This window comes from Phasianus colchicus, chromosome 10 (genome assembly GCF_987193195.1).
Source record: "Phasianus colchicus chromosome 10, bPhaCol1.hap1.1, whole genome shotgun sequence".
Classification (NCBI taxonomy): domain Eukaryota; kingdom Metazoa; phylum Chordata; class Aves; order Galliformes; family Phasianidae; genus Phasianus; species Phasianus colchicus.
The window spans coordinates 4,351,840-4,378,885 of NC_143445.1; the positions used below are offsets into that span (position 1 = coordinate 4,351,840).

The 27,046-nt window shown below is 44.6% G+C and overlaps 1 protein-coding gene across 1 annotated transcript; it reads right to left on the minus strand.

The window, feature by feature from the left end:
- Positions 1 to 3,072: 3,072 nt before the first annotated feature.
- Positions 3,073 to 26,825, minus strand: EHHADH (enoyl-CoA hydratase and 3-hydroxyacyl CoA dehydrogenase). The gene is made up of 7 exons (XM_031596572.2): positions 26,603 to 26,825; positions 21,918 to 22,021; positions 21,036 to 21,208; positions 19,359 to 19,470; positions 18,966 to 19,070; positions 12,885 to 13,226; positions 3,073 to 5,462 (listed from the first exon to the last, which is right to left on the minus strand). The coding sequence occupies exons 1-7, from the start codon at positions 26,815 to 26,817 to the stop codon at positions 4,192 to 4,194; spliced, it is 2,322 nt and encodes a 773-aa protein (XP_031452432.2). The 5' UTR covers positions 26,818 to 26,825; the 3' UTR covers positions 3,073 to 4,191.
- Between the last annotated feature and the right edge of the window lie 221 nt (positions 26,826 to 27,046).

The window sequence follows — 27,046 nt, forward strand, 5'->3', positions numbered from 1 at the left end:
CCTTTCGGCACCGCCCGGCGCTCCCGAGGGCCGAGAGTGGCGGTCCGACGCCGGGCACGGCACGGCACAGGTGTCCTTGTGCGGGGCGGGGGCTCGGCGGACGGCGGGACTCGGCCGCGCTGAGGTGCTGCAGTGCCGGCAGCGCGCACGTGGGGAGCGCTGCGAGCGGCCCCGACCGCAGCACCGCAGCCGGCGGTGGCCCCGGAGCGTGTCCAGAGAAGGGCGAGGAAGCTGGAGAGGGTCGGGCTGAGCGAGCTGGGGTGGGTCGGGCTGCAGAAAAGGAGGATCGGGGGAGACCTCATCGCTCTCTGCAACTCTTTGAGAGGAGGTTGTGGCGAGGTGGGGGTCGGCCTCTGCTCCCGGGTGACAGCGGTGGGATAAGAGGTTGTAGTATAATTTTGGTTAATAAAGATGTGGAAGTGCGAACGTGCACAACTTTAGATCGAAATGAAAGCTGGCTGTTTATCGGTGGCTGAGCTGTTTGGCTTCATAAGAGCAGTGGTACTCTGGCTTCCCTGTCAAGTTGGAAATGAAACAGTGCTTTTATTGTCCCTCTGGTCGGTACGAGGAGGGCTGAAGTCAGCCTTCTGCTAGAATAGGAAGCCCCTATTTCTCTCATCTTTGTGCAATACCCACCAGCTCTTAGTCAAACAATACTCAACTGCTTTCTCCAAAATAACCCCATAGTTCCTCAGGGGTCTGTCTTTGGGGTAGGTCCCAGAGGTGTCCCAGTGCTGTGTTGAAAACCATGGAACGTGGCTCATACCTGCGGAGCAGAGACGTTGAGGCTTTGAAGCAGCTGTGATGATGGCCCCTGATGGGTAGTGCTGACCACAGCCCTCTCCTCCTGCCTTGCTGTGGTCCCAAGAAGTCTCATAACGTTTCTGCTGTCCTCCCTTTAGGGCTGCCTGTGATTGCTGGGGCCAAACTGGAGCTGGCAGAGGGTGGCAGGGAGGTTCACACCATCAAACTCAGCCTGATTGTGCAGGAGGTGGGTGCCCAGCTGCTCTGAGCCTTCCTAAGCACAGGTCATTGGTTCTGAGGGCTCTGTGTGGGCCAGTTGGATTTAAATGCCTCCAGGGTTAATGGCAGTGGAAAAGGAGCTGTCTGAATGGCCTCTCAAGGCTTGGCAGCCTTTGTTTTGCCAAAATCTCACCGAATTCAGCGAACATTCAGGAAATTGCACAGCTGTTTGCAAACAGAAGAAAAACTGACTGCAGAATCAGGTATTTCTTTGACACTGTCCTGCTGGTTTATAAAGAACATCCTAAAAATTCCTGTTCCCTGGAGCTTGCCAGCAGCAAACAGGAAATGCAACTCAGCTCCTGTGAGAGCCAGGCTGCAAGGAGAACTGCCTGCGCTTCTGCTGCTGGCACCAAGCCTTCTCATCTCACCTCCAGAGCTGCTCTCACACCCAGCTTGGCCTGCAAGACTGTTTTCTGTTAGAAAGAAACACAACCAGAGAAGGTGAATTACGTGATCCAGAAATGGGAGTGTGTTTGGCAAGGCTGGAGTGCCCCATTCATTTTGAACATGTGCTGCTGTGCATGCAATAGGGCAGGGAGCTCTCTGCCTCCCTTTGAAGGCCCTGTGCTGCAGGGGATGCTGATCAAAGCTAAAGCAGGTCTCTCCTTTGCTGCACTCCCATTCTTTACTGTTTTGCAAAATGCCTGTGGCTGAACAGTTAATGGAGGCATCTGCTGTACTGGTAGAGTTCACTGGCTTAATTAAAGACATCTAACAATTCTCCAGCTGCATGTGAGAGAATGGGGTACTTGGAGGGCTGAAACAGAATATCCTCAACAGTGCTGTGCAATAAGTATGGGATCTGCAGCCAGACATCACATGTGAAAGAAGGAGAGCCCAAAGATGAGGGATGGACTAGAGCTGGCTCGCAGTGTGGGTATCAGTGCTGGATACCTGCAGTCTCAGCTCACGCTGATCTGGGTCAGATGTGTGACAAGCAAGCAGAGCCTGGGACACTTCTGTACTCCCTGATACTCATTAGCAAGAACAGTTTCACCTGGAAAACATTTTCAATACGTATTTTCTCACTGAATGAAAATAGTCAGGTAGTTTAAAAAGACAGCAGGGAAAATGAACCCCATTCCAAGGGGTTAAAGCTCAGGTCGTGGTGCTGGGGCTCTGGCTGTGCTTCCTTCCAGACATGCTCTCACCCTCCCGCAGAGGAGCAGGAGGGCCCAGGACTCTCACGTGCTCCTGCCGACTGCAGGATCCTGGTGCCTGCCCTCAGAGCCGCAGCTCACCCTGAGCACTGGCAGTTTCACTTTGCTGGCTGGAACATGGCAATCAATGCTGCGCTGCTTTGGTCAATAGGAATGCACAAATGAACTTCTGTCGGTAGTCATTATTAGTGCGAACGGCCCCTGTTCTCAGTAATTTCCTTGAGGGGAGATGAGAAGGGGGCTGGGCACGTCAGATGTACAAAAGCACTTAGGTGAGATGTTTTGGCCACAAGTTTGATGTTGGTGGGGGCTTGATATCCAGAAACTACCATCTCTGAGGCAGACAAAGGGCATCCCCACCCCTCCTCACCCCACTCCCGCTGCAAGGGGAATGTCCTTCTCCAACCCATCTCCGATACGGGTGAACCCCATGGCAGGAGGCCCAGGAGAGTGTACAGCACGGCGTGTCCAGAGCTGTCCTGCTGAGTGACGTGACAGCCGCCAGCAGCAGCAGTGCTGTTGTGTAACACGTCACGCGGAGCCCGCTCGCGTGGAAGCAGTGCTTCACCTTTGAGCAAATGCTGGATTGCACTCAGCTGTGACATGCAAGTGATGGGGGGAGAACTGCAGCAGTTTTGCTGGTCCCGGAGGAAAATCCTCCCCTGAACAAGGAAATAGGTTCTGGCTTCTGGAGGGTTTCATGACCCCAGCTTTGCACTCTCGTCCACAGAAGGGCAGAAGTGAAAAAAAGAAGCTATGTTTAGAAAAACAAGCATGCAACCACTTCCAACATGAACTCCTTCATAAACAGACAGTGTAGTGAGTTCTGCCACATAAAGAAGCTACGGAGGTATAAAGAACAAACACATTTTCCATCTTCTGCTATCCTGTATGCTACCCAATAATCTGTCATTAGATAATCAAAATGGTTTTATTAAAATAGAAAGCAACAATCAGACATTCAGTGTTAATCTTCCTGAGAACACCAACCTAGTCACGAGCAATAGGTGACTTTGTCCAAAGCATGGAAGAGGTCTGGCTCACTCCTGCTCTACTCTCTGCTGGAAGTCTGCTTGCCCAGCTCTTGAGCCCTGCTCTCTCAGCAAGGGAAAACCTGGTAAGTGCCAGGCCAGGTTTCAGTCTGGTCAATTAGATCAATTAGGTAGCCACAGGCAGGCAAGATAGGGGGAGTGACAGCAGTGCAAATCCACTCTTAGAGATGCCAGAAGATGTTTCTGCCTGGACAAAGCCAGGTGGATGATAAAGGAGGATGGAGTCTAGATGCAGAATGCCAGTCATGAGCCAACAGCACAGTGCAGGTTAGTAAGGTTGATGCATGTGTGGCTTTTGTGTCACTTATTAGAATTTTCTTCTGCAGCAGGGAGCAGGTGACAGTACCAGCCCTGCCCCTTGCTCTCTCTCCAAAGCTGCTCTCACCAATTCCTTTGAATTTGCCTCTGAAATGTGCCAACTCTTCCCTAGCAGTGTGAAGGGAGCAGGCTCCAACTGGCTGCATTTGGGACTGCCAAGTAATCTGGGGTACAGGACATTGCACTGCAGGGAGAAGGAAGGTCTGAACAAACTGGAAAACAGACTTAGGCCAGGATCTGGAAGGTCCAGCTGGTCTTGGGTGAATTGTGACCATCTTGCTCTCACCTCCCACTGTGATTTGCTTTGAGGGCCAGGTGCTGCTCTGTCCCTTCATCAAAGAAAGACTGGGAGAGATGCACCGCTCTGAAGACCTAAGTACAGAGGAGAATGAAATGCATCTGTACGCAGCAATGTGCAAAGAAGGTGGGTGAGGCAGGTGGCAAGAGGGAAGGGTGGGTGATGGCAGTGGCTGCCTGCAGCAAGGTGGGACAGAGATCAATCTCACCTAGGAAGGTACCTGACATTGTTTATAAGCCTATAGCACTTTGTTTTTGATTGGAAAAGATAGTGCAATTACAGCAGCTGTTTCATGAGATCAGCCTCCAAGGAATTTCTATAGCAGGTATCAGTGAAATCACAGCTTGTTGCTCTGCCTGTGTAGGTAGGACATCCAGTCATTGAGAGGAGGGTTCCCCATAGCCACCAACTTTTTCAGAAAGGCACTGGGACGTAGCTGGGGAACATCAGGGTGGATCTCAGAGTATTTCTGCAGCTTAGCCAGAATGTTAGGGAGCCCAACAGTGGAAGCGTAGAACATGGGGCCACCCCTGTGCTTCGGCCATCCATAACCATTGATATAAACTACATCAAGATGTTCTGGGCCTGACGCTATTCCCTCAGCCAGGATGTCAAATCCTTCATTGATAAGAGTAAACAAGCAACGCTCCAGGATTTCCTCCTGGTCTATAAAGCGAGTTTTGATTTGATGGGTGTCCCTGTACTCAGACAGAAAGCTGTGAATCCATGAGTCTGGTTTGGCTGTCCTACCCCCAGCCTTCTCGTACTGATACCAGCCTTTTCCAGTCTTCTGGCCAAACCTGCCTTTCTCACACAGAAGGTCAGGCAGCGGGCTGTAGCGATAGCCATGCCGCTGGCGGGCGGGTGTTCCTGGAGCCACTGAGGGGCCAGTGAGGCCCTGGTCCTTTCGAGACCTCCAGCCCACATCCAGCCCAGCAAGATCAGACATTCGGAAAGGCCCTATCTTAAACCCAAAATCTTCAAGAACCTGATCTACGTCTTCTGGTCTGCTTCCTTCCTCTAAGAGGAAAATTGCCTGTTGTAAATACGGAAACATCATTCGGTTCCCAACAAACCCAAAACAGTTCCCTACCACCACTCCAACTTTCTTCATCACTTTGGCTAGCTGCATGGCTGTGGCAATGGTGGTGGGGGATGTGTGACGGCCATAGATTATTTCTAACAGCCTCATCACATGAGCAGGGGAGAAGAAGTGCGTGCCAATGACCTGCTGTGGGCGGCTGGTGACAGAAGCTATTTCATCGATATTCAGGGCTGATGTGTTTGTACACAGAAAAGCCTCCGGCTTGCAGATTTTCGATAGCTTGTTGAATATTTCCTTCTTTAGTGCCATGTTCTCAAACACAGCTTCAATAACTAGATCTACATCCCGCAAAACATCAAAGTCCACAGTGAACTGGAGTCGTGCAGGGTTATGGAAATCCAGGGTTTGGGCACCCTGCTCCATTTTCATAGCCTCACGTTCCAAAAGGAGCATCACGGCTTTTCTTCCTGTGTTCAGATACTCCAGATCCTGCTCCAGGGCTACCACAGGTATCTTGGCCTTAACCAGAGAAGTCACAATGCCTCGGCCCATTGTTCCCAGCCCTGGAGATAAAAGTGAGATAGAATCAGAAACTATGAATAGAAAATGTTACAATCAGTCATTTGACAGCAGCACTTCCTTTGGTATCTCGAAGATAAAAAGTGGAAGCTTAAGCAAAATGCACAGGCAGAAAGAAAGAACTGAAGACTCAGAAAAAGGAAGGTGAAGTCTCTCTTTAAGGGAGCATAAAAGTCTGAAGAGAAATAGCATAAAGGCAAACTGGTGTCTTCTCAAGATTACAAAATACCAATGGGATTCACACTGGTGCATGTGGACCACGTGATTCATGTCTTGTCCTTGCAAAGTTTTATCCCTATGGAAACCAGCATCACTTAATAGTTAGAACTTGGAGAGTGAAGACAGGAGGTCAACCCTGTTTCTGGCAGCTTCACCCTGAGATACCAGTGCCTCTCTGGTCCTTTTGCTACCCTCATGGGCATTCATAGATGAACATCTCTGCAAACAAAGACATCCCACACAGATATTTTGACACCAGGAAAGCTCAGACAATTGGTTTCTTCCTCTTCCTTGCAAGCTTCCTGTTTGTCTCACTCTGCACTTCATTGCGTAATCTTTCATGTGAACACAAATTCAGCTGCTCTTTCTTTAAAGCATCTCAGAAGAATCTCATAGTGACTTTCATGTCTCCTATATCTCTTATCACCAGTTCAGGCATGGAACTAACATTGTTCTTACCCTGGAACAACAGCAGCCTTTTGCTCGCTGTTCACACTTCATATTGTTCATCTCTGCCAACTGGGGGCAATCCAAGTCCTCTGATAAGGGCCATTCCTAACTTTTGAGGATTACTAAAGATACAGCCTTCCTTGAGCAACCATACTCTTGTCCAGAATCCCCACAACCGATCATCCATTTAAGCTGTATTTTTTTTCCTCTGAGATCCACAAACGTGCTATGACCAGCTCATACCCTAAGAAATAACATTGCTGAGATTACTGCCTTGATACTTTCCCTCCTTTTGAGCCCTTCCCTTGGCTCTGCCCTCTGTTACATTAAGTGAAGCTGCATGCTTACACTTTCCTATGATACCCAGCTCACGCTACTTATTCTGTTCTCCCATGATGGAGGCTTTGTGGATGGAGCTATTGCAAACTAGTGAGAAAGCCAGCACAATTCTACCAGCTTTAAAAGTGCAAAGCATTCAAATGGGAGGATTATTAATATCCTAAATAAAGGAACAACTACGCACAGGCCAGGTTTGTTATAATTCTGTAAAAATGATTTTTTTTTTAATCCTTGGTTTACAAATTAAATTCAGCTAAACAAATAAACTGAAACAAAGGGATTAAAATTTTTGTCTAAAGCAGCTTTACAGAGAAGAGCTGAAATTATGTCATCAGTTAAACAACTTCCAACAATGAAGGTCAAATGAGGTAGTGTATTCTTCCTGCAAGCCACACACCCTTGTTTCAGTTTTGTCCATGCTAAACTTTTGTACACAGAAGGCATTTCAAACATTCCCTGCTTAGCTTTAAGAACACAGTTCTTATAGAACATTCCCTGCTTAGCTTTAAGAACATAGCTCTTATAGATACCACTATCTGGAAGCTTGCTCATAAACAATTTCATTCCCAAGTAAATGCTGAAGTTCCTTTATGGGAAATTAGATCCGTTACCTCATTATCAGACACTGCTAAAAATTAATTTGAAAATAAAAGTCATATCACATGAATCATTTCTTAATATTTAATTGTCTGTGGTTTGCTGACTGAAAAGCAAACAAACACAAATACTTCCTCCCACTTTGCTTTGTTCTCAGAGGCGTGGATGTGGCAGCAGAGTGCTAGAGCCAACTTTCTCCCTGTCTTTGTTGAGCTACAAAGACTGCTTTCTTCTCAGTGTGGCAGTGTCTCTCACCACCTCACATATACCCAAGCCCAGCCCCATCTCCAGGGCTCTCTTTAGACAACATAGTGAAGGGCTTGCAGTTCTGCATTTGGTTCTTCATGGTTTCCTCAATTCATTTATTCCTTTCCAGGGGGGGCACCTGGGGTTTCTCCTTAGAATTTCCAACCTCTATTAAAAAGACCCACATTCTGGGCATTAGTAACTCCCCTTCCTCTCGGCTTCAGTTTCATGACTGAAATCTCAGCAGTTCTTTCACAATGTGAACACGCTGTTTCTTCCTAAATCAAAACTCTTCCATGAGCAGTGGTTTTCCAGCTTTCCATTCTGGTGGCAGTAGCTGATTCAGCTGTATGCTTTTGTTAACATGTACTATTCCCACCTAGGTTTTCATCATCCCTTGACAGACAGGCATACATGCCTGTAGTCCTGCACTTTCTAGGCCACAGGAGTAGGCTTATAGACAAGACACGAGCTTGCCAAGCTTGTTTCTGACCTAGAAAAGCTGTCTCTCAACTTACTACATAACTCTTCAGTGGCCTGTATGAAATGATGTTTAATGAAGCTGGCAGAGAGAGTAATGAAAGCCCCAAGGGTTTTGTTACATTAGAGCTTGCACAGCATGACTCCCCTGGAAATATTTTCTAAAATTGGGCTATAAAGCCTAAGAGATATCTGGCTATTTAGCAGGGAAAGAAGCATTTCTGAGGACTTCCCTTTCAATTTTATAGAGATTCATGATCATGGGGAAAAATATGTTAGAGCAGTAAAAAATGGTGGGGAATCATTGGGTCTTGCATGTTTAGAAGGAGAAAGAGAAAGGGAAATGTTGCATGCTCCATTCAGATTGCATGGCTAATAGACAGAACTACTCCAGGACTTCTACTGTATATTTCATTTTCTTCCTCAATAGGGCTCTTAATGTCCCCAAATTGTTACAAAAACAAACAAACAAACAAAAAAAAAACAACAAAAAAACCCATCCTAATACTTGTTTTTCACTCAAGGAATTGTTTTCAGAGTTGTATCAGGAATGCCCAAAGCATTTCAAAACTGAAATCCACTTCAGGAAAATAATAGTGCCTACCCCTTTTGCCTCTGGTCTTTCACTGTGCACTGTAGATTTGACACAGACATAAAGCTATGCTTAAACTCACAAAAGTTAAGGCCAAACGCGGATATGGCAAATTGGTTTGTTGGGAAAGCTGATTGAATAGCTCTTGTTAATTACTGATCTATCACATGAGGTACTGAGAATATGAATGATTGTGCAAAATTAATTGAAGGATTTTAAAAACAAGTTTCAAAATGAACTCAAAATACGTATAAACTTATGTAGAGTCACACATGCCAGAGAAACACGTATCAGTGGAAAATAATCTGAACTATAATGAGTATTTGAACTTTAAAATGACAGGAATTGGAAACAATACTTTATAGATTGGTAAGAACATGCAAAGATGATCTCATTTCCCATGTTAAAAATAACAATGAGCAATTGGTGGTGGTGGACTGATTCTGACTGGAGCTGCTTCTTTGTTTCTGGGTATTAACTTCAAGCAGAATTAATGTGATGCTCAAAGCAAGCAAGGAGAGATGGAAAGACTGCAGAAGGGATAGAGATGAATTCTTTTTCTGGGTGACAAGGAATGAGAGTAAGTGGAAAGAGATGGATGCCAAGAGTCCAGAAGCAGAAGCAAGTAAGGTAGGCTAAAGTCAGCCTAGCACAGCTCGGCCAAGAGCAGGTGGGAACCCACACAGCTGGGTGCTACCTGCTTATCAGTTATTCAGTGAGCAAAATGCAGTTAAAGGCAGCTGATGGGAGGCCAGGATTCAAAGGAACAGTTGCCAAGTCGTCAGCAATGCCATCTATCAAGTGCGCCTGCTAAAATGACACATAATCCCTGATGTTGAGTATACATTAAGACTTGGTGCCAGTTCCCTCTAACAAGTCCTGCTAACATTAGATTGACACTGAGGCCACAAGGCAGGGCTTCCCCAGCATCCATGACACTGCTTCCATCCCCTAAAGGTCCTCCGTGCTGACAGAAAAGGCACTGAAGAAGGAAGAAGTCACAGTGGTCTAATCAGTGGCTTCTCATTTTGCAGTGATAATAGGCAGAAGAACCAGCACAGTGCAAGGGCTTTAGTGTGGGAAACAGCACTGCCTATTGGAAAATGAGGGTTGCAAATGAATGCAAAAATCCTGCTCTGAGTGACTTCCTCTCTTCAATGAAAATAGAGACCCTGGGTAACCTACTGAGACTCAATACTTTAAAAGGATGAGTCAGCCTTATTTTAAAAGGTGTCAGTTCCTCAAAAATCATCCCTAAATTTTTAATTTTTGGCACTACAAGAATGTGCTAAAGATCAAGAATGTGGAACTATGACACACTGCACAGCAAGGTACTGGCTGGAGAATGACTTCTTGTTATGTGAGCCTGAGAGAAGAAAATGTAATTACGTTGGCATGTTCCATACCCATCTCCAAAAGGCTTTTATTTCATGCATTCAAGGCAAGTGAACTGCTAGGTCACAGCCTGAACTGGTGACTGAGCACCTGGTTAAGGGGTGGGCCAGCACTGGGAGTACAGGTGCAAGCAATTCATTTATGTGACCAGAACCTCATTTAAGGGCTGGCAGCCATGAGGAAAAACATCTTTGCTTGGAGGCTGCTTCCTTCTGGGAGTTTTGCCCTTGTCTTCAGAATGGGGTAAGCTATTCTTTATTTTTGAGAAGCTAATACTTCTCTTGGGTTATCTGCAACTGGTCAGAGGCAGCTATATGCCTCTATTTCATACCATACAGCCAGATTGAGGGAAATTCTTCTGCTGGAAAAAGTTCAGCAGGGTGACAGAAAAAAAGTAAGTGATGGAAAGCAATGACATTTAGCATGGCATACAATTGAGAATTAAAAAGAGGTGATCAATAGTCTCTAAAATAGATGCTGCTTATTATATCAAGCATGAAGTCTACACTTAGTACAAATAAATTGAGCCATAATAGTTAGTTATGGGAGCTGTATTGATAGAAGAAGTGATTTAGAGAAGAAATTAAGAGTTTGGGCAGGTGTCAGGGCCTTGAGTGCATTCATAAGTTTTAATGGCCTTGACCAGCTACATCTCAAACCTCTATCCCATGTCTACTGCCTTTGGGCCTCAGAACACACATCAAGCTCAGCTGTGGACCTGTATCCCTTTCCTGAGCTACAACAGCAGAATGTTTGCCTCTGGCCACAGCCACTATTGACCCAGACCTCAACCTGCTGACTGGCTTCCTAAGTTTACTTTGCACTTGCTTCATTGTATCTGTTTTGCTCTATCATCTGGATGTCTAGTAGATTCTGACTGTGACTTGTGTGCCTGCCCTGACTGCCTTGCTCAGGTACTGTAACTAAATGATACACCAGAGGGTTGTGCTGCCATCCAGAGGGAGAAATGAGTTGGCAGGAACATCATGAAGCTCAAGCAAGGGGAAATGCAAAGTAATACACCTGGAGAGGAATAATTTGATGCCCCAGAATATTCTGGGGGCTAATTGGCTGCAAAGCAGCCTTCTAGAAAAGGATTTGGGATCCCAATCATGTGTCAACATGGATGCCAAATTGACTGTGACCTGCAATTGGTCTTTGCTGTAAAAAAAAAAAAAAAAAAAAAAAATCATTAGTACAGAGGGTGGCATGAAGAGAAGTGATGCTAGCAGGCTGTGGGAGGGATCTGTCCCTTCTGCTCAGCACTGGTGAGGTCACAACTGGAGTACTGTGTACAGTTCTGGACTCCCCAGTATGAGAGAAACATGGAATTACTGGAAAGAGCCCAGTAATGGGCCACAGGGTGCCCAAATGGCTGCTCTGTGGCAGCTTTGATTGCTTGGAAGCACAGCTTTGGTGGCCAGTAATGGGCCACAAAATGATGAAGGAACTGGTGTAACTATGTGGAAAGGCTAAGAGAGCTGGGGCTCTTTCAGCCTAGAGAAGAGAAAACCCAATGGGTATGGCAAGGCAGAATCTCACTGTACATAAAAAAACCTGAGGACAATGTGTAAAGAAGAAATTGGGCTCTTGTCAGTGGTACCTAGTGATGAGGTGAGAGGCAACGGGCAGAAACTGAAACATGGGAGGCTCCATCTGAACATCAAGTACTGCTGCTTTTATTGTGAGGGTGAAATTTAAAACTTAAATTTACACAAATTTAAAGAGGTTGTGAAGGTACTGAGTAGCTCTCTTGTCATTGTCCTGGGAAACTGGTGCTAGGTGGCCCTGTTTGAGCATGAGTGTTGGACAGGATGACTTCTAAAGGACCCTTCCAAACTGTGGCTCTGTGATGCATTACTGCCCTCCGCTCCATCCCTTGGGGAGAAGCCAGATCTTGCTGCTTAGTTACAGCACCAAATTAAGCTGATCAGATGTTCTGAATGGCCCTTCTGGCTATTTATTACTGCTATTAGGGTTTTTCTACTGTGCTATTTATTGTAGCATGATTAATCAGTACATAACAAAGAATGTTTGTTCTAATGTTGATTCTAGTCACCTGATCATTCCTACAAGACTTTAGCATAAGCTCTTTCTGCCAAAGAACATACTGCAGGACTGTCCTCTTTGGGATTGCATGCACCTATGCAATAGTTTAGCAATAATTCATGTCTGAATGACACAAAGGTCACAGATCTTCCTCACAAGGCTTATGGACCAAAATTTAAAAAAACACTGTCATTACAAATACAGCATGGATTCACTTAGGGAAGCTAATGAGAAGAAGGGAACTTTCAAGAGAACTAAAAGAAAGTGTGGCCTGAAATGAGTTTCCAGAGAGCTTGTATTTCAGAGCATAGGAGGCCTGAGGAAAAACCCAGGACAGATCATTGTTGGTTTGGTGAGCTTCCTCTGAAACAGAATGGATGTTTTCCAAGTGCTCCATTACTTGTCTAACCATTTTTTGAGTGCTACTATCAACAGGCAGAGCTGAAACACACCTTTTTTTTTTTTATAAATCTCAGCAGTGCATCAAAGGTTTTATTTAAATTGCTCTCATAAAAAATTAATGAAGGCATTATCTTGCTGGGCTACAAAATGGCAAGAGTGGATCCCAGTGAGATGAAATCTTCTTAAAAATACAGCTGTCAAAACATTTTTGTTTTAATATATCCCTGAGTGGCTCTATACACACTACACTTGCACTACAGAACTAGACTGAAAGGAGGAGAATTTTAAGCAAACCTGCTTACAACATGGCATAAAGCTAGGACTCAACGCAACAGTTCTTCCAAGGGAACAGAATACATGTGGTCCATAGATGAAGCTCACTCTGAATTGAGAGGACACTGTTCTTCTTAAGAAACAGGTGGGATTAAGTAGCAATAGTAGCACGTAACTTACCATTTAATTCTCTGAGCTTACTGATACAGTGTGACTTCTCCTTTTATGGCACCCATGGGCCTCAAATACGTGTGTCCTGTGAATTCTACTTAGCCTTTCTGCCATGAGTAAAGCATCATCTTACTCCCTGAAAGGGGCTCTGCTGTTAACTGTTCAGGAAACAAAATGGCTTTTCCTCCCTTACCTATCACAGCTGCTTTGCGGATGGGCTGAGGGGAAGCACTTTTCCATGAAGCTCCACTGGGTGTTGTCCACTTCTCCACTGCTCTCTCTGCAAAGAAAGCATACTGCAGTGCTTTGGCCTGGCCTGAAGTCAGCAGGATGTTAAACAGCTCTCTCTCCTTCCGGACTCCATCTGCAAATGGCTGCTCTGTGGCAGCTTTGATTGCTTGGAAGCACAGCTCTGGTGCCAGGCACCCTTGGGCCCGTTTCTTCACCTTCACAAGAGCCTCGGTGAGAAACTCTTCCATGTTGGGCAATTTGGGGACTGGCTTCAGGCTGAGCCTGCGGTGTCCCAAGGGCTGGCCTGTGGGTAGAAAAATGGAAGTTAGAGAACAAAACATCCACATCTCCTGGAGGACTATGGGTTTTCACCTGTTCCTACATAGAAGGTATAATGCAGTTCTATTCTTGTTCCTCCTCCTTCTAAGTCTACTGAACTACTAGGGGCTTGCATAGCACAATGATCTGGGTCTAATATTAAAGTGTCTGGCATTTCCCTTCAGCTTTGTTTGCCCTGACAATGGCAATTTTTCAAGATCCTTCTTCCCAGAATTCAGTGAACTAAGATTTCAATTTCAAAGACATAATTCTCTCCTTTTCTCAGCTAAAGAGTGGCTTGACTTCTTCAGTTCTAATTCCACAGTCCCAACTGTCACATTCATAAGGCTATTTTTTCTATAAGCTTCAATACTGGAGTTTTCCCTCAGTACTGCTTAGTACTCATTGTTAGCCAGATGCATTCTAGTCAGGGTCCTGACCCAGGCATTTATATGAATGACTGGGAAATACACTCTGATTTTAATTTTTCCCTGACAGCAGGATTCCCTCTGTTCCCTGTGGGACTAGCCAAGAGGATGGCTCACACAGCGTGAGTTGGGGAGCAAATGAATAACAAGGAAGAGTTCATGCTTCTGTGTCAGCAAGGGGTGAATCAAGCAGTCACACAAATACACGAGCCTCATTACAGGCAGAGGTTGCTATGGTAATACCTAGAAAGGATTTTTAATTGAGAGAAGTTAGTTACATTTCAGACACTGAAATCCTCTCTGTCCTTTTCAGAATTATAAGCCTCAGTGCCTGCTGGGAGATCTATGATCTATCTGTATTCAGGCTATTTCTTGTATTCTTAATGGCAGCTTGTCTCAGTAAAAACCATGGTGGAACAAGATTGGAAATTCAGGATGTATCTCCTCAATATTCCAAAACTGCATAAAAAAGTTATAGCCACATCCAGGTTCTTATCTAACAGTGAGGCAATGTTATGGTGCTGAGTGCTGCAGCACTATTCCCTGAGGTGTCCAGGATCACCAACAAAGCAGGATGGTAGGTGGGCCCATTGTGATGGGAGCCCAGAGCTGAGAAGCTCTCTGGCATGTAGCCTCATTGCTCTGGCTCCTGTTACAAGCTCTGCCATAGGAGCATAATTCTTTCAAAAGTGGCATATTGTATCCAGCTCTCCTTTCTCTTCCTCTTAAAAAGCCAGTGCGTCAGCAGAAGACCCAGGAGCAGGAAATCTGGTGCCCCAGCATACACAGGAAAAATGGGAATAATAGCAGTACCACAATTGTAGTTGCCTGAAGAACACAGCCTGTCTCTAGGTCTCTTAAGTCAAACAAACATGATGAGATAGTACTGATTTCTTGAAACAACTGTCTTCAGAGTTCAGACTTTTTAATTAAGGCTTCTGTAGAACAGACAGAAAGATTAACACTAAGTAACTCTCCTTGTAAAGTAAACTGAAAATGTTTCCCCATTGGCAGATCCAACCTAATTTGCTGTCAGTACTGCAGGATTTTAGTAAGGACGATGTTTATTTTTGAACCCCTTGTCTTCCCAAAATGCATGCTTTTAACATGAGGATGCTCTTTATCCAGTCAGGTTGATCTTTTCTGAAAAGGAAATGTTGGGTTTGTCCCAGAAAGCACATCTGATGGCTGGAAGGCCACTGAAAACTGAGCAGATCGAGAGACTTCACACACATCTGATGTGGCGATGAGACTACTGAGAGCCTTTAAGCATGGTCTTCAGGTGAAGCAGTATTTGTAAGTAGAAACATTGAGGGAGAACATGAGATAGTTACTGTCTTCAGGATCCTGTATTAAAACTCTTATTTAATGAAGTATTTCTGTAGTACCTCCATGTAGTTCTTTATGAACAGGAAAGAACGATGTGAGTCTAAACTTGTGCAAAATACCTACAGCTTGTTTTTTTTTTTTTGAAATCAAAGAAGCAGGAGCATGATGAACAACATCAGATATCAAGGTACAGGAAAAAGTGGTATCTATATACAAAATCTAGCACAGATCTACTTTGTTTTCATTAGAGTTTGTAGTCCAGGTAGCAGGAAGGATGGATCAAATCCATAAAACCTCTATCACAAAAAGGAACGGTAAGCCTGCAGTATCAAAAATTGTGCTATTTAAAGAAAAAAAAAAAAAGTATTCCAGAGTGGTGAACTCTAGGGATATTACTGGACTTCAGATACAAGAGGCGAGTTAGCCCAACAACCAGTTTACTGCAGCGAACTGCTTTGCATGTCTAGGAAGTGAAGCTGAAAGTGGTCCCATGCTTCTCAGGCTAGCAGCAGTTTCACGTCAGTTAGAAACAAGTATGGCTCCTATCAGATTTTATTATTATACTCTGGTTGTCTCAAAGGAGCACTTTATTAGACCTTCTGTCTATGGAAGATATTAGCCAGAATGATAAGCCCTGAAGAGAGATTCAAATACCCATATAGTGTACATCTTCCCAGAGATAGAATAAAGGTCCTTACAACTGTAAATGAAAGCTTTTCTCCAGCAGTCTTCATTTAAGGCATGCAATTACTACATGAACAGTAATGTTACTCCTGTGGGTTTCATGAGCCTCAGAAGAAATACCTGCATCCCACACAGTTATTGCTGTTGGTCTACAGTCAAACTCATAATCCTCTTTCCACGTGGAGTTCAATACCTGTGGGGTCTGAACTAATCTAAATTGAACTGATGTTGCTTGGCTCTTTGATGCAAACCATGGATACTCTTGTGCCCCGAAGAAGATAAAGGAAGAAGAGATGATTATAAAAGGGGAGCTCTGAAGAAGTCAGCCATGCAGAGGATCAGCTGCCATTTTCTCCTCCAGCCTGGGAAGGCCAGCAGAAGTGGGCAGTATAAGCTGCAAACAATTACAGCAATTTTTCAATTTTGTGATGCCATCAGGTGGACAAATTATGCAATGCAGCTTTGAATTAGTACAGTGATTATCAAACAGGTTTAATGAAAGAACACTCTTCTTGTCTCCAAGGATGTAGCTCCTATCCGTTTCTCTTTCAGAGGTGAAAATGCTTTCTTTTGCCTGAAGAGGCCATTTCTTCTGAAGGAAGGGAACACACTCACTTCTGAGTCTATTCTTGCCTAAAAATAAGAGATCTTAATTGCCTTTGTGTGTACTCCTACAGGCATTAATTCAGAGCTGTTCAGAAGGTGCTCGTTCTTAAGATATTATCCATAAAAATTTATGGATGGAGATGCTGTCCAAGCATAACTGCCGTAAAGGTAGCTCTGTCACCTACATATAGAAACAAAGATCCCTGCTTCCATACAGCCACTCATTTGAGGCTGGTTTCTTGCTGTGAGGTGCCACAGCTGCAGCACTGAGAAAGCTTCAGAGGAATTATCTTAATTAGCTCCTTGAGCTGGATCCTGCAGTACAGCTCTTCCTAGCTAAAAGCAAAAATTCCAGCGGTGACAATGAGTTACTTAACCAAACTGTTCTGTAAGAAGCCAGCAGTTGTTAACCTCAATTTTAAAAAACAACAGAAACCCTCCGAAATAAAATGCTGCACTCCATACAAAGTGCACTTGTTACATTATATAATTCCACTTCTGTCTTTAAGGTTGCCTGAAACATGTTCACTGAAAGCATAACTCACTGTGAACAAAAACCAGGCCAGCTACACAAGACTGTCATATCTCTTCTGCAGCCCCAAGTTAGTGATTGAGGTACAGAACTGAAAGTGTTGGTTTGCTCTTGTACGGCAGAAGATTTTAAGGTTATGCAAAGGCCAACATCAGAAATGACTCAAGAAGAACATGTGGACTCTGGGTACCTCATTCTGTCACCAGAGACTAAATGGAGTGTCAAAACTTCTCGTGATGTTCTGTAAAGTTTAAAGATGAATTATCCAAGTAGGAGAGACACAAAGGTGAACTGTGCCTCCAGTGCTTTCACTGCTAAAGAATATACTGCCAGTAGAGCATTTGGAGGAAGTCTGAAAGCATGTTTATTGGAAGTTCTGTTGGAGCTGGTATATAGTGTGATGTGAAATACCTTCAGTAGTACTATTCATTTGTCACTGGTGCAAGAAACAGAAAAGCTACTACAAGTAATGAGCAGTACTGGAACAGACAGGTTACTTGCTGGATATCCAGATAAGATCTTTGTATGCTTATGCAGTTCTCAACCCTTCTTGCTAGTGGCACTTTCCTATGGAAGTGAAGCTCCAGAACATGGATGTAAGCTCCAGAAAGCAAGTTACACTGAGGCATAGTGCATTCAGGGATTCATTCCTGAGGTTCTCATCTAAAGTCGAGCTGATTTTGCAATTCTCATTTGCTGCACCATGCCATCACAGAAGAAATAAGCTTACAAATGTCTAAAATTCACCCAGTTTCACATAGCATTTGTTGAAAACCAGGATGCTTGCCAGTTTGCTACATCTAGCAATGTATCTGTTATTCATTTGATGATATGCTGCCTCTGCCATCATATTGGTGTAGATCTTACACAAGATGTCATTCATAACCCAGAGAGTACATTAAACGGAAAACTTTGGGTTAATTTGTCTAGGAAAGTAGCAGTGAATTATCATTCAAAACAGACAAGATCAGGGAGTGCCTCAGCTTTTCTTAAGCAGTATGGAAGTATGTTACCTACCTTTCTAAAGTTTTATATTTAAACAGTCTAATTAGATATGGGGAAAGAAAAGGATTGCTTATATCAACAGTTCTGCACTAAAAATGAAGAATGTAGCATGAACACAACGAGAAGGATGAGTGTTACAGAAGACCCAGACAAAGAACACCCTTTTGCACTTATCTGGTAAATCCCACATCGCAGCTATGATACTAATTTTGAAGAATAGTGCATTCACTGAGATATGTTAAAAATATAATGCATTGTCATCCAGGACAAAGCTGAGGCTGCTTCAGCTTCTACAGTGAGAGAAGTACTCTTACAGAGAAGGAAAACTGTTCTTGTTTGTAGTGGAAATTGTTGCAGGAGCACTCCAGTTTGGAAAAGCACTGCCTGTAAAGACCAAGTGAGCAGAGAAGATGGGTGGTAGTGTTGAGTTGTTGTTGTTTTCCTCCTTCCTTGCGTGCATCTTCTGAAAGGATTCCACATCTAATTCTGTCTGGAGACAATGGTCCATCTCAAAGTTGGTGGGAAAATGTTCTGTTTTCTCTCAAGGTGATATTTTTTAGGCTGGTCTGTGAATGATCCTCTTTCTGTGCTAAATCCTGTGAATTTGATTTCATTACTTCTAAGGTGGAGAAATCTCTCTGCACGTCTCCCCCATCTCTGTAGTCCATTTTCTCATGAAGCAGCTAAAGGGTAACAGTTACTCACAAATGACTGAGTTTGGCTGAGGATGTGCCAGTCCCTCCACTAGAGGGAGGGAGAACGTTATTTTCAATTAGCCGTTATTGATGGTGCAACCAGACTACACAAATGCCAGCTGTCATCCAAAACTCTGTATAGAAAGAGCGCAACTCTCTAAAATCAGTTAAGTGCAGTAGTCCAGAAAAGCATGGATATAAAATTACAGAAGCATGAGGACTCTGTATTTTTTTTTCTCTTCACTTAAAATTTCTGCAGCTCTCCAGCATCTGAGTTTTTTCACTTTCACTCAACAGAAAACAAACTCTGCTGTTCATTCTAGTTCATGTGGATGCCAAAACCCAACAAATGGAACGTGAAGACTGGAACAAGCTAATGGGTTTTGTTCTAATTCTCTTCAGCCACACCAATTATTTCTTGGCATTGCTACAATTTCTTTCCTTACCAATCAACTCGTTTGCCAAACGGATTGCTGCTTCAACTGTATTCTCTTCCACAACTTCATCAACCAAGCCCAGCTTCAGTGCTTCAGTTGCAGAAATGTGTCTTCCTACGATGAAAAGAGAAATAAGGTAACTACAGCTGGGGCATTACACGTGATTTCAGTCTTTTTCAATCTGATCAAATGACTTATGTGTAGCTGGCCTCAAGTATCAAGTGCATAACTAACTATATGCCTCAGAAGGGCACGTGTCCCTTTCCTAGTGAATCCTTAGAGGAATCAAGCTGAATTTCAACTCGTGCAGCTATGTCCAAACAAACATTATGATTCATTAGACAAAAGCAATGGCATGACTTGCTGTCATCCTTATATATGGAGCATGGCACAGTACTTTACCTGTAGTAATTATATCCAGGGCAGCAGGAACCCCAATCAGTCTGGGGAGCCGCTGAGTGCCTTCAGCACCTGGAAGCAACCCAATTGTGACTTCTGGTAAACCCATCCGTGCCTAAACCAAAGTCAAATTCAACAACAAACCTGATTAACAAGATCAATAATTAGGAGCTGAGCAGAACAAAGACAATTAGACCTGATTCATGTACTGATTCTTTAGGAATCCTCGAAGAACTATTACACAAAATCCTAATTTCTGCTTGTATGGGAACTGCTGAGTCATGGCCTGAACCTCTGATTAATCACCTGAGGTGAGTGTCAGCCAGGGGAGCACAGGTGAAAGCAATTCACCTGTGCTGCAGGAAGGGGTGGAGCCTAGCTCCACCTCTCCTAGACCCATTTAAGAGCTGACTACTAGTGGGGAAGGATCTCTCTTCTGAAGATCCACTCCATTGGAGTTTCCAGAGCAAGCTCACAATATGGGTAAGCATCCTATCTATTCTCTTTGTCTTGCTTTGCCTAACTCTCTTGTTTATTTCATTATTATAACATCTTAATATTATTTGATTATACAATATTCCTTGATTATATACTATCTTAATATTCTTTGATCATACACTGCTTTTTTTTTTCTGTATAAGATGTTTAACTCAGAAGCCCACTTGACTTTTTCAAGAACTTATGTACAGGAGCAGAAGAGGTATCATCCATCAGTGGATGTATGGGTAGGAGCACTATGCTGGAGATTGATGGAGACCACAACATGTACAAAACAATGCTTCCAGCTGCACAGCTCAAGAGGGCAAACAGTTGTCAGTGTCTCTGACCTGCTGTCTCCCTATTTATGAGAAATTCATTGCAGGAAAACACATACTGAACTCTTCACTAACTGTCCTTCAAAAATGCTTAGGTGCTTCTTGGTGCACTTGAGATTTACTAGAGTTATGGTAAAGAAGCCAGTGACAGCTCCTATCTTCACTTAAAAATTTATTCAGCATGTTTTGTTTTTTTTTTTTTAATTTTATATTGTACGTTTCTAATTGAGCTCTTAAGAGATGTGGAGACATTTTAAGACCTCTACTTTGGGCACCTATCTTAGGTCGTGTGCAGGGTATATAAAGTGCCTCTTCATTGTGTTATAGCAGCCCACACTGTCAGGTGTGAGTGATTCACTCTGAAAATGTGAGGAGATACTCCTGTCAGGGAAGAGTCTCTGTAAGGAGATAAGGTGCTGCTAAAAGACAGTTGGGCAATCCTGAAGGAAGGTATTTGAGAGAAATAAAAAAAGATTATTTTGAAAGACCTAAATGTGGAGGAGGGGAAGCTGTCTGTTGGTTAGAGTGCACCCTGAGGAAACAGCCCATGAGGAATCAAATTGTAAGCGCTCTGTGCTAGCTGAGTTTCAACTACCTACTGAAATTAGGCCACTAGCAGAAAGAAATGCTAAATTTCTGTGGCTGGGGAGAAAAATAAGAAAGTCATGCTGCGTGAGCCAGCTACACGATTCTGATAACGACTACTGAGACTGAGTGCAAATTAACACTCAGATTCTGAAGTTTCTAATTAGGAAAGACACACTGCTCAGCTTCTGTTCAACTGCTCTTCAGGAGCAGCCTCCCACTCTGTACATGGCCACAGGTTCCAGATGCTCCCACCAACTTCTCTAGTTCACTGTGTTACCTGCATGTGTGCGATACGATAGTGACAGCCAAGTGCCACCTCCAGGCCTCCTCCCAGAGCAATGCCTTCAATGGCAGCCACAACAGGCTTCTCGCTCCTTTCAATGAGAGAAACTATGGGGCCCAAGCCAAGACCCTGTTTCTTTGGAGAAGAAAATCCTCGAATATCAGCACCTGTGGAAGCACAAAGATGAAAAGGAATTAGTGGAGGAGGCAGTGAGTGGAACAACTCCTCCCTTGGTGCCATTAAACGTCACCACTTGCTGATGACTGAGGTCTGACAGAACATGCTGCTGGCATGTTAACAGGCAGTGACCTCTTGAGAACAGCTGCAAGAAACCCAGGCTCCTTAAGCATATTCAGAGTACTAAGAAGATGGCAAAATAGAAGATACGTAACTGTAATGATCATGCAGTTAATACAGTAATTTGCAAAGATGTTTATTTAAAAAAATAAAAAAGTTAAGTCTGGAGAAGTTGAATTGCTTCTTACAGGGAATGTCAAACTCCACAGAAATTTGGAGTTTCACAGATCTCTACAACTGGAAATCTCTTACAACTGCCCCATCCAAGGATGGTTCTATATAATTGGCTAATTTTTGGTCCTGAGATTTTATACAACATCATGGAAAGCAAGGAGACACAGCATATCAGGAAGATAGGAAGATTAGAAGTTGTCCCCAGTTTCAGCATGAATCTACTAGCATGTTTCTTGCCTGAACCATCCAATCTGTGATGTGTCCACATCAGACTGGGACAGTAGGGAAATGTCCATTGTTTTGCAGCTATTTTCAGCCACATCAGAATTGGTGGCATTTTGTTGTTAGTGCTACATGGGCAGAGTTCTTCCTCTTTTTCTCATACTGTTTGAAGGAATGTCTTACCTGCACTGAACTTCCCATTTTCGCCACAGATTGTAACAGCTTTCACTGAAGGATCTGCGTCTGCTCTTTTCAGTCCATCCTCTAATGCCTGGAGAACTGTCAAACTGAAATAAATTAGAGACTCAGTGGCTAACAACCAACTATATCACTTGTCCACCAACACAAAGTGGCTCAGTGAAAATAAGCAGTGAATCCAGTAAGTCTGTCCTCCAGTTCATCTTCTGCCACCACCTCTCTGCTGAACATTCATTAGCCTCCCTCTTACTTCAAAGATAGTGCCAAAATCCAACAAGCCAATCACTGCTGATCTGTGCCAAGAGGAGAAAAAAAGTATGCAACAGGATTTTGAACAGATATGAAGTTATTGATTTGAAAATATTGTGTAGAAAAAAAACAACAATTCTGTCACAGGAAGCAATCCAATGGTTCTGTGCTTACAGTAGCTGTGTGATCAGCAGTTGCAAAATACCAATAGAAGGAGTCTGTTCCAGATGAAAAGGTTCTGGATTTTTCATAGGAAATTATTTATAAGCCCTTAGTGTCATAGCACTTACAGCAACACCCTCCTGCCAAAAGAAAAATTTGTCATCCAAGCTGCCCATGTTATCTGTATTAATACCACATAATTGGTTTTGCTATGTGACTACTTGCAAAAATATTTCTTTTCCCTTTATACAGCTTTCTTCCAGGGTGAATTTCTTGTGGGATGAACAGGAGAAATCACCACCTGGACTTCTGGAAGCTTCCTGTTGTCCTGCTCTGGAGCAATGTGCCTGCCCCAGGACATGTCACAGCCCAGTGTGAGCTGCGTGGCATGCAACGCACACACTGTAGCTGATACTAAAAGACATCATTTTCCATGAAGGAAATAACAGTAAAATGAACGACAGTAAAATTGTAAAAATACTCAAGAGCATCACAACTTCAAACAGCTAGAGCATGAAAGAGACAAAAAGTCACTCTCATTTGCATAAGTATTTCATTACAGTGCGACAGTATCATTCATTTAACAGTAACAATGAGAAATTCACTGGATGCATTCCAATCAGCACTTAATTCCATGAAGTCAGTTCTGCCATGTATACTGTTCTGACTGCAAGGAAAGTCATCCTGACGAAGTACCTCAGTGCTATGTATCTCAGCAGCATGCTGGGTGGGTAAGTGTGCTATCCCAGGACAGGCTATTCTTGGGGCTGACCACACCAGGTTATTTCTCCCTTGCACAAAACTCTACCCATCATGGCAATGATGTGCTGGGTTTGTAACAAGGCTTTAAAATTTTTCTTTTTCTTTTTTTTCAAGGATTTGTAAACACAAATTTAAAGATAAAGGAAAGTAGCTTAAGGAAATCCTGGAAATTATCTCGGCCAGGCTGCAATCTAACAATAGGAAATGCTTATGTGCATCGTGCAGGTCTGGTCCCTCCCCTTTGTATTTCCCCCAACATTCACATCCACAGTCACTGCATGAGGGATGGTCTGGTATGTATCTACATACACTCATTTAGCATCCCTTACAGATCTGCTGCTCATGAATTTGTCTAATCTTTGATCCTGCCAACCCATCTGCCTCCACAGGCTCCTGTGGCATCAAGCTTTGTATGATCTCTTTAAAAACAATCTACCAGTGTAATCAAATGCCCCTAGATCAGCTACTGCAGGATTTTGTAATCAGAAATAGACCTCCAATTTATTTACCTTCTTTAGAATTTCATAAACTTTGCCCTTATTCTCCTACAGCCTTTCCCCTCCAACCTGGTGACTCTCGACCCCTCAGCATGCTTTCTTAATGCACTGCTCTTGCCTCTCAGTTTTGGTTGCCCCCTTCCAGATTGTCCCTGTGTCCTTCTGCAAAAGCACAGTCCAGAACTACAGGCAGTACTTCAGAAGTCCTATAGTTTTTTTTTTATCATAGAGGAATGGTGCCCTCTCTTCTGTTCTCAGCATGTGTGCTGGTGACACCCAGCATTTTATAGGTTCTTTGGGCTGTCCAAACACACTGAGCTGGTGATCTCAAAAATCTATCAGTGGTAAAGATCCCTTTCCTGAACTGTAACTGACAGAGATTTGTTTTTTGGTGTTTTTTTTTTTCCCCTGCTTTTTCCCCCTTTTGTTTTTAGCGTGCTTTGCAATGCATTCTTTATATTTTTAATCCTCTTAATTTCCAGCTTACATCTCCCCTGTCATGTTTTACAGGCTTTCTTATTCACATCTGAGTAAGCTTTCCACTTCTTAAAACCTTTTTTCCTGAGTGTGCCATGGAGCCACGCAGTGCCAGCAGCCCACCTCTGCTCACAGGCTATAGCTGATCCTTTCTCTTGTTAGTTTTGTCTGTCTGTCCCCCAAACTTCCAGTTCCTTGCACATCCAAGTGCCTCCTCTCTAAGCTGTGGTCTCACAGATGATTAGGACTGCAGGCCTCTGGAAGTTAAACCTCTGTAAACCAGGAGAAAAAAAAACAAAAATATGTTTGGTACACGCCAGCTCTGTTGGTGGAGAGATGGATTAGCTTGAAGAGAGTCTGTGTGGGAACCAAATTTGCTGCCAGCCTCACAAGTCAGCATATATTCCTCAGGAAAGCACTGCCTAGGAGGTACTTGCACAGCAGCAGATGCTGTCAGACAGCAAAAAGCAAATTCCTACCCACCAGTGACTTCTGAAGTGCTAATGGCTGGTGCGATGGCAAGGGAGCTGGGCTAATGGTGCTGAGCATCACGTCTAATGGGGAGAGAGAGGTGAGGCTGGAGCACAGCAGAGCAGGAAAAGCACATCAGCCTTTTAAAAAGCATCTGTGCCTGCTGTGAAATTAAATTGTCAGGACTGCGGGACACGGCCCCTGTCTGTAACTTTCTCTGCCTGCTATCACCTACACAGACAGACATCTCAAACAGCAATCACAAGCCTGCTCCCCTACAGACGAGTAACTAAAATACGCAGGAGCAGAAAGTACACGCAAGGATCATAGCGCCCTCTACCTTCCATAGCTATAGCCAGGTCTCAGCTCAAAGCTGCCGTTACGAAACAACTGTTGATCCTGCTAAACTAGGTTTTACTCCAATTGCTAAACAAATGGTGCAAGCCTGGTTAAAGCTGAGCTCTGTGTAGCTGTCACACTTGCTCCTTGCAAATTCAGCAATTCTTCGTAAATCAGGAGATAAATTAGAAGCCCATAACATCCAGACTTTCCTTCTGTTACTGGCTACAGGTGAGTCGAAGAGCCTGCACCAGACTCCAGCTGCATATGTGCTGTGTTCGCTGCCTCAGCCAGCCAGCTGTTAGACTGATCTCATCTACCTGTCCTGCTGCCTCCTATGTTGCAAGCTGAAGTTTCACAGCACCTTAACTGATTTAAACCCACGCTGTGCAGATTCCTGTCCTCACTCATGCTTTGCAATTGCGCAAGGAGCAGATGCAGAGAGCTAGACTGGCTGAAAGCAGCTCCAAGAACCAGGTGGGTGCTCAGCCCCAAGGCTGCTCAGTCCAGCCCCACAAGCAGCAGCACAGCACAGCAAGGCTGTGAGAACCAGATCCAGGTCACAGCAGTGTGCTGGAGCGCTTGCTGACTTCCATGGCAGGGACAGAAAACTGGACACAGCCTGCCTGTGTTCCAAGCCTGCTCTTGGCCAGAGGAGATCCAAGAGACATTCTAGGAGTCCTACACGTCCGCTGCATGTCAAGTTACTCCTAATTTGCTTTCTCATTCCAATTATCCAAATACATAAAAAGGGTCTTTCTGTGCTCTCAAACATTGCAGTGAAGGAGTGATTGCAGGCAGCTGGAGCAATGCAACTTGTCACAGTAAGGGCAGCAGCTTGTGTTTCCTGTTCATGCTCATACATGCCCCTCAGCTTCTTTTTAACAAACTTTCTGCTTTAGGAGCTGTGTGTGACTGCAGTGGACGTTTTGCCTTATGAGAACAAATGGAACGAGTGCTACGGTCACTCTTACAGCATGGCTGCTTACAAAGCAAATTACACAAACCAAACAACACGTGTGTATCCCTTCTGAAAGATGGAAAACCACAACTTCAGGGGTTCTGCTTGGCTGCCTGTCCCCAGCTGGTCTGAGATCACCTTCTTCATCAGGTGTAGCACTGGGAGGTCAATGCCTGCATCGCTTCTAAAGGCACGTGCGCAGCCTGCATTCTGACACCGCGGCTGGCTGCCGGTGCGTCCTGCCGAGCCGTGCCCTCTGCTCGCACAGCCCTTTGCCCCAACCCCTGTGCGCACTTGGAAGCACAGCTATCTGCCAACGTGAGAAGCAGCAAACCGTGGAGGGAAAGCCGATTTCCACCTGCAAACTAAACTGCACAGGAACTGAGGAATAGAAGAGCTGAGCTAACACTGTGAGCTACTTCACGGCGTAAGTGACAAGGAATGTGCCGAGTTTGACGAGAGATTCCAAGGGAGATGGCAGAAAGCACACAGCCACGAACCTGGCATTTCTCCCGAGGGGAAAAAAACCCTCTAGACATTATACCAAGGAGCACAAATCACGAAGGAGCTCAGCGCGGTTATGGCAAAGCGATATCTAAGCTCTAAGCCTCGGAGCCACCCGAACTGACAAGCGCAGTGCCACGGCCGCACCCCCTCGTGCCCTCAGAGGAAAGCCCTCAGAGCCGCTAATCGAGCGGAGCCCCAGCCGTGCCGTTCCCGCCTTACAAAATGGCGGGCGGCGCCGCCGTTACCTCAGCGCGTTGACCGGCGGGTTGCGGAGCCGGATGACGGCCACGGCCGCGGCGCCCCTCGCGTACTGCGCCATGCCGAGCGCTGCCGCTCTCCCTGTCACTCTGCTCAGCGCCCGGCCAGCAGAGCAGCCTGCCCGGGCGGGGCGGGGCGGAACGGGGCACGGCACGGCACCCCGCTGGGTCGCTGTCAGTGTGTTTGAATATAAACCGTACATCAGGAGGGCTGGTCCTGCTGGAGTCTCTGCCGGACGCTGAGAAGCGGGGAGGGGTTCTCCTGAGGGAAAAGAGCTCCAGGCAGATCTGGGAGCAGCCTGTCTCTAGCTAAAGGGAGGCTGTGGGAATCATAGAATCAATCATAGAATCACCAAGGTTGGAAAAGACCTAAAAGATCATCCAGTCCAACCGTTCACCTATTACCAATAGCTCCCACTAAACCATGTCCCT

Coding starts and splice junctions, on each gene's coding strand:
- EHHADH (XM_031596572.2), bottom strand. CDS start 26,817: ATGTACGGTTTATATTCAAACACACTGACAGCGACCCAGCGGGGTGCC. Junction 21,209..21,917: donor AAATGGGAAGTTCAGTGCAG/GTAAGACATTCC, acceptor GTGCTTCCACAG/GTGCTGATATTCGAGGATTT. Junction 5,463..12,884: donor CCGCAAAGCAGCTGTGATAG/GTAAGGGAGGAA, acceptor TTTTATCTCCAG/GGCTGGGAACAATGGGCCGA.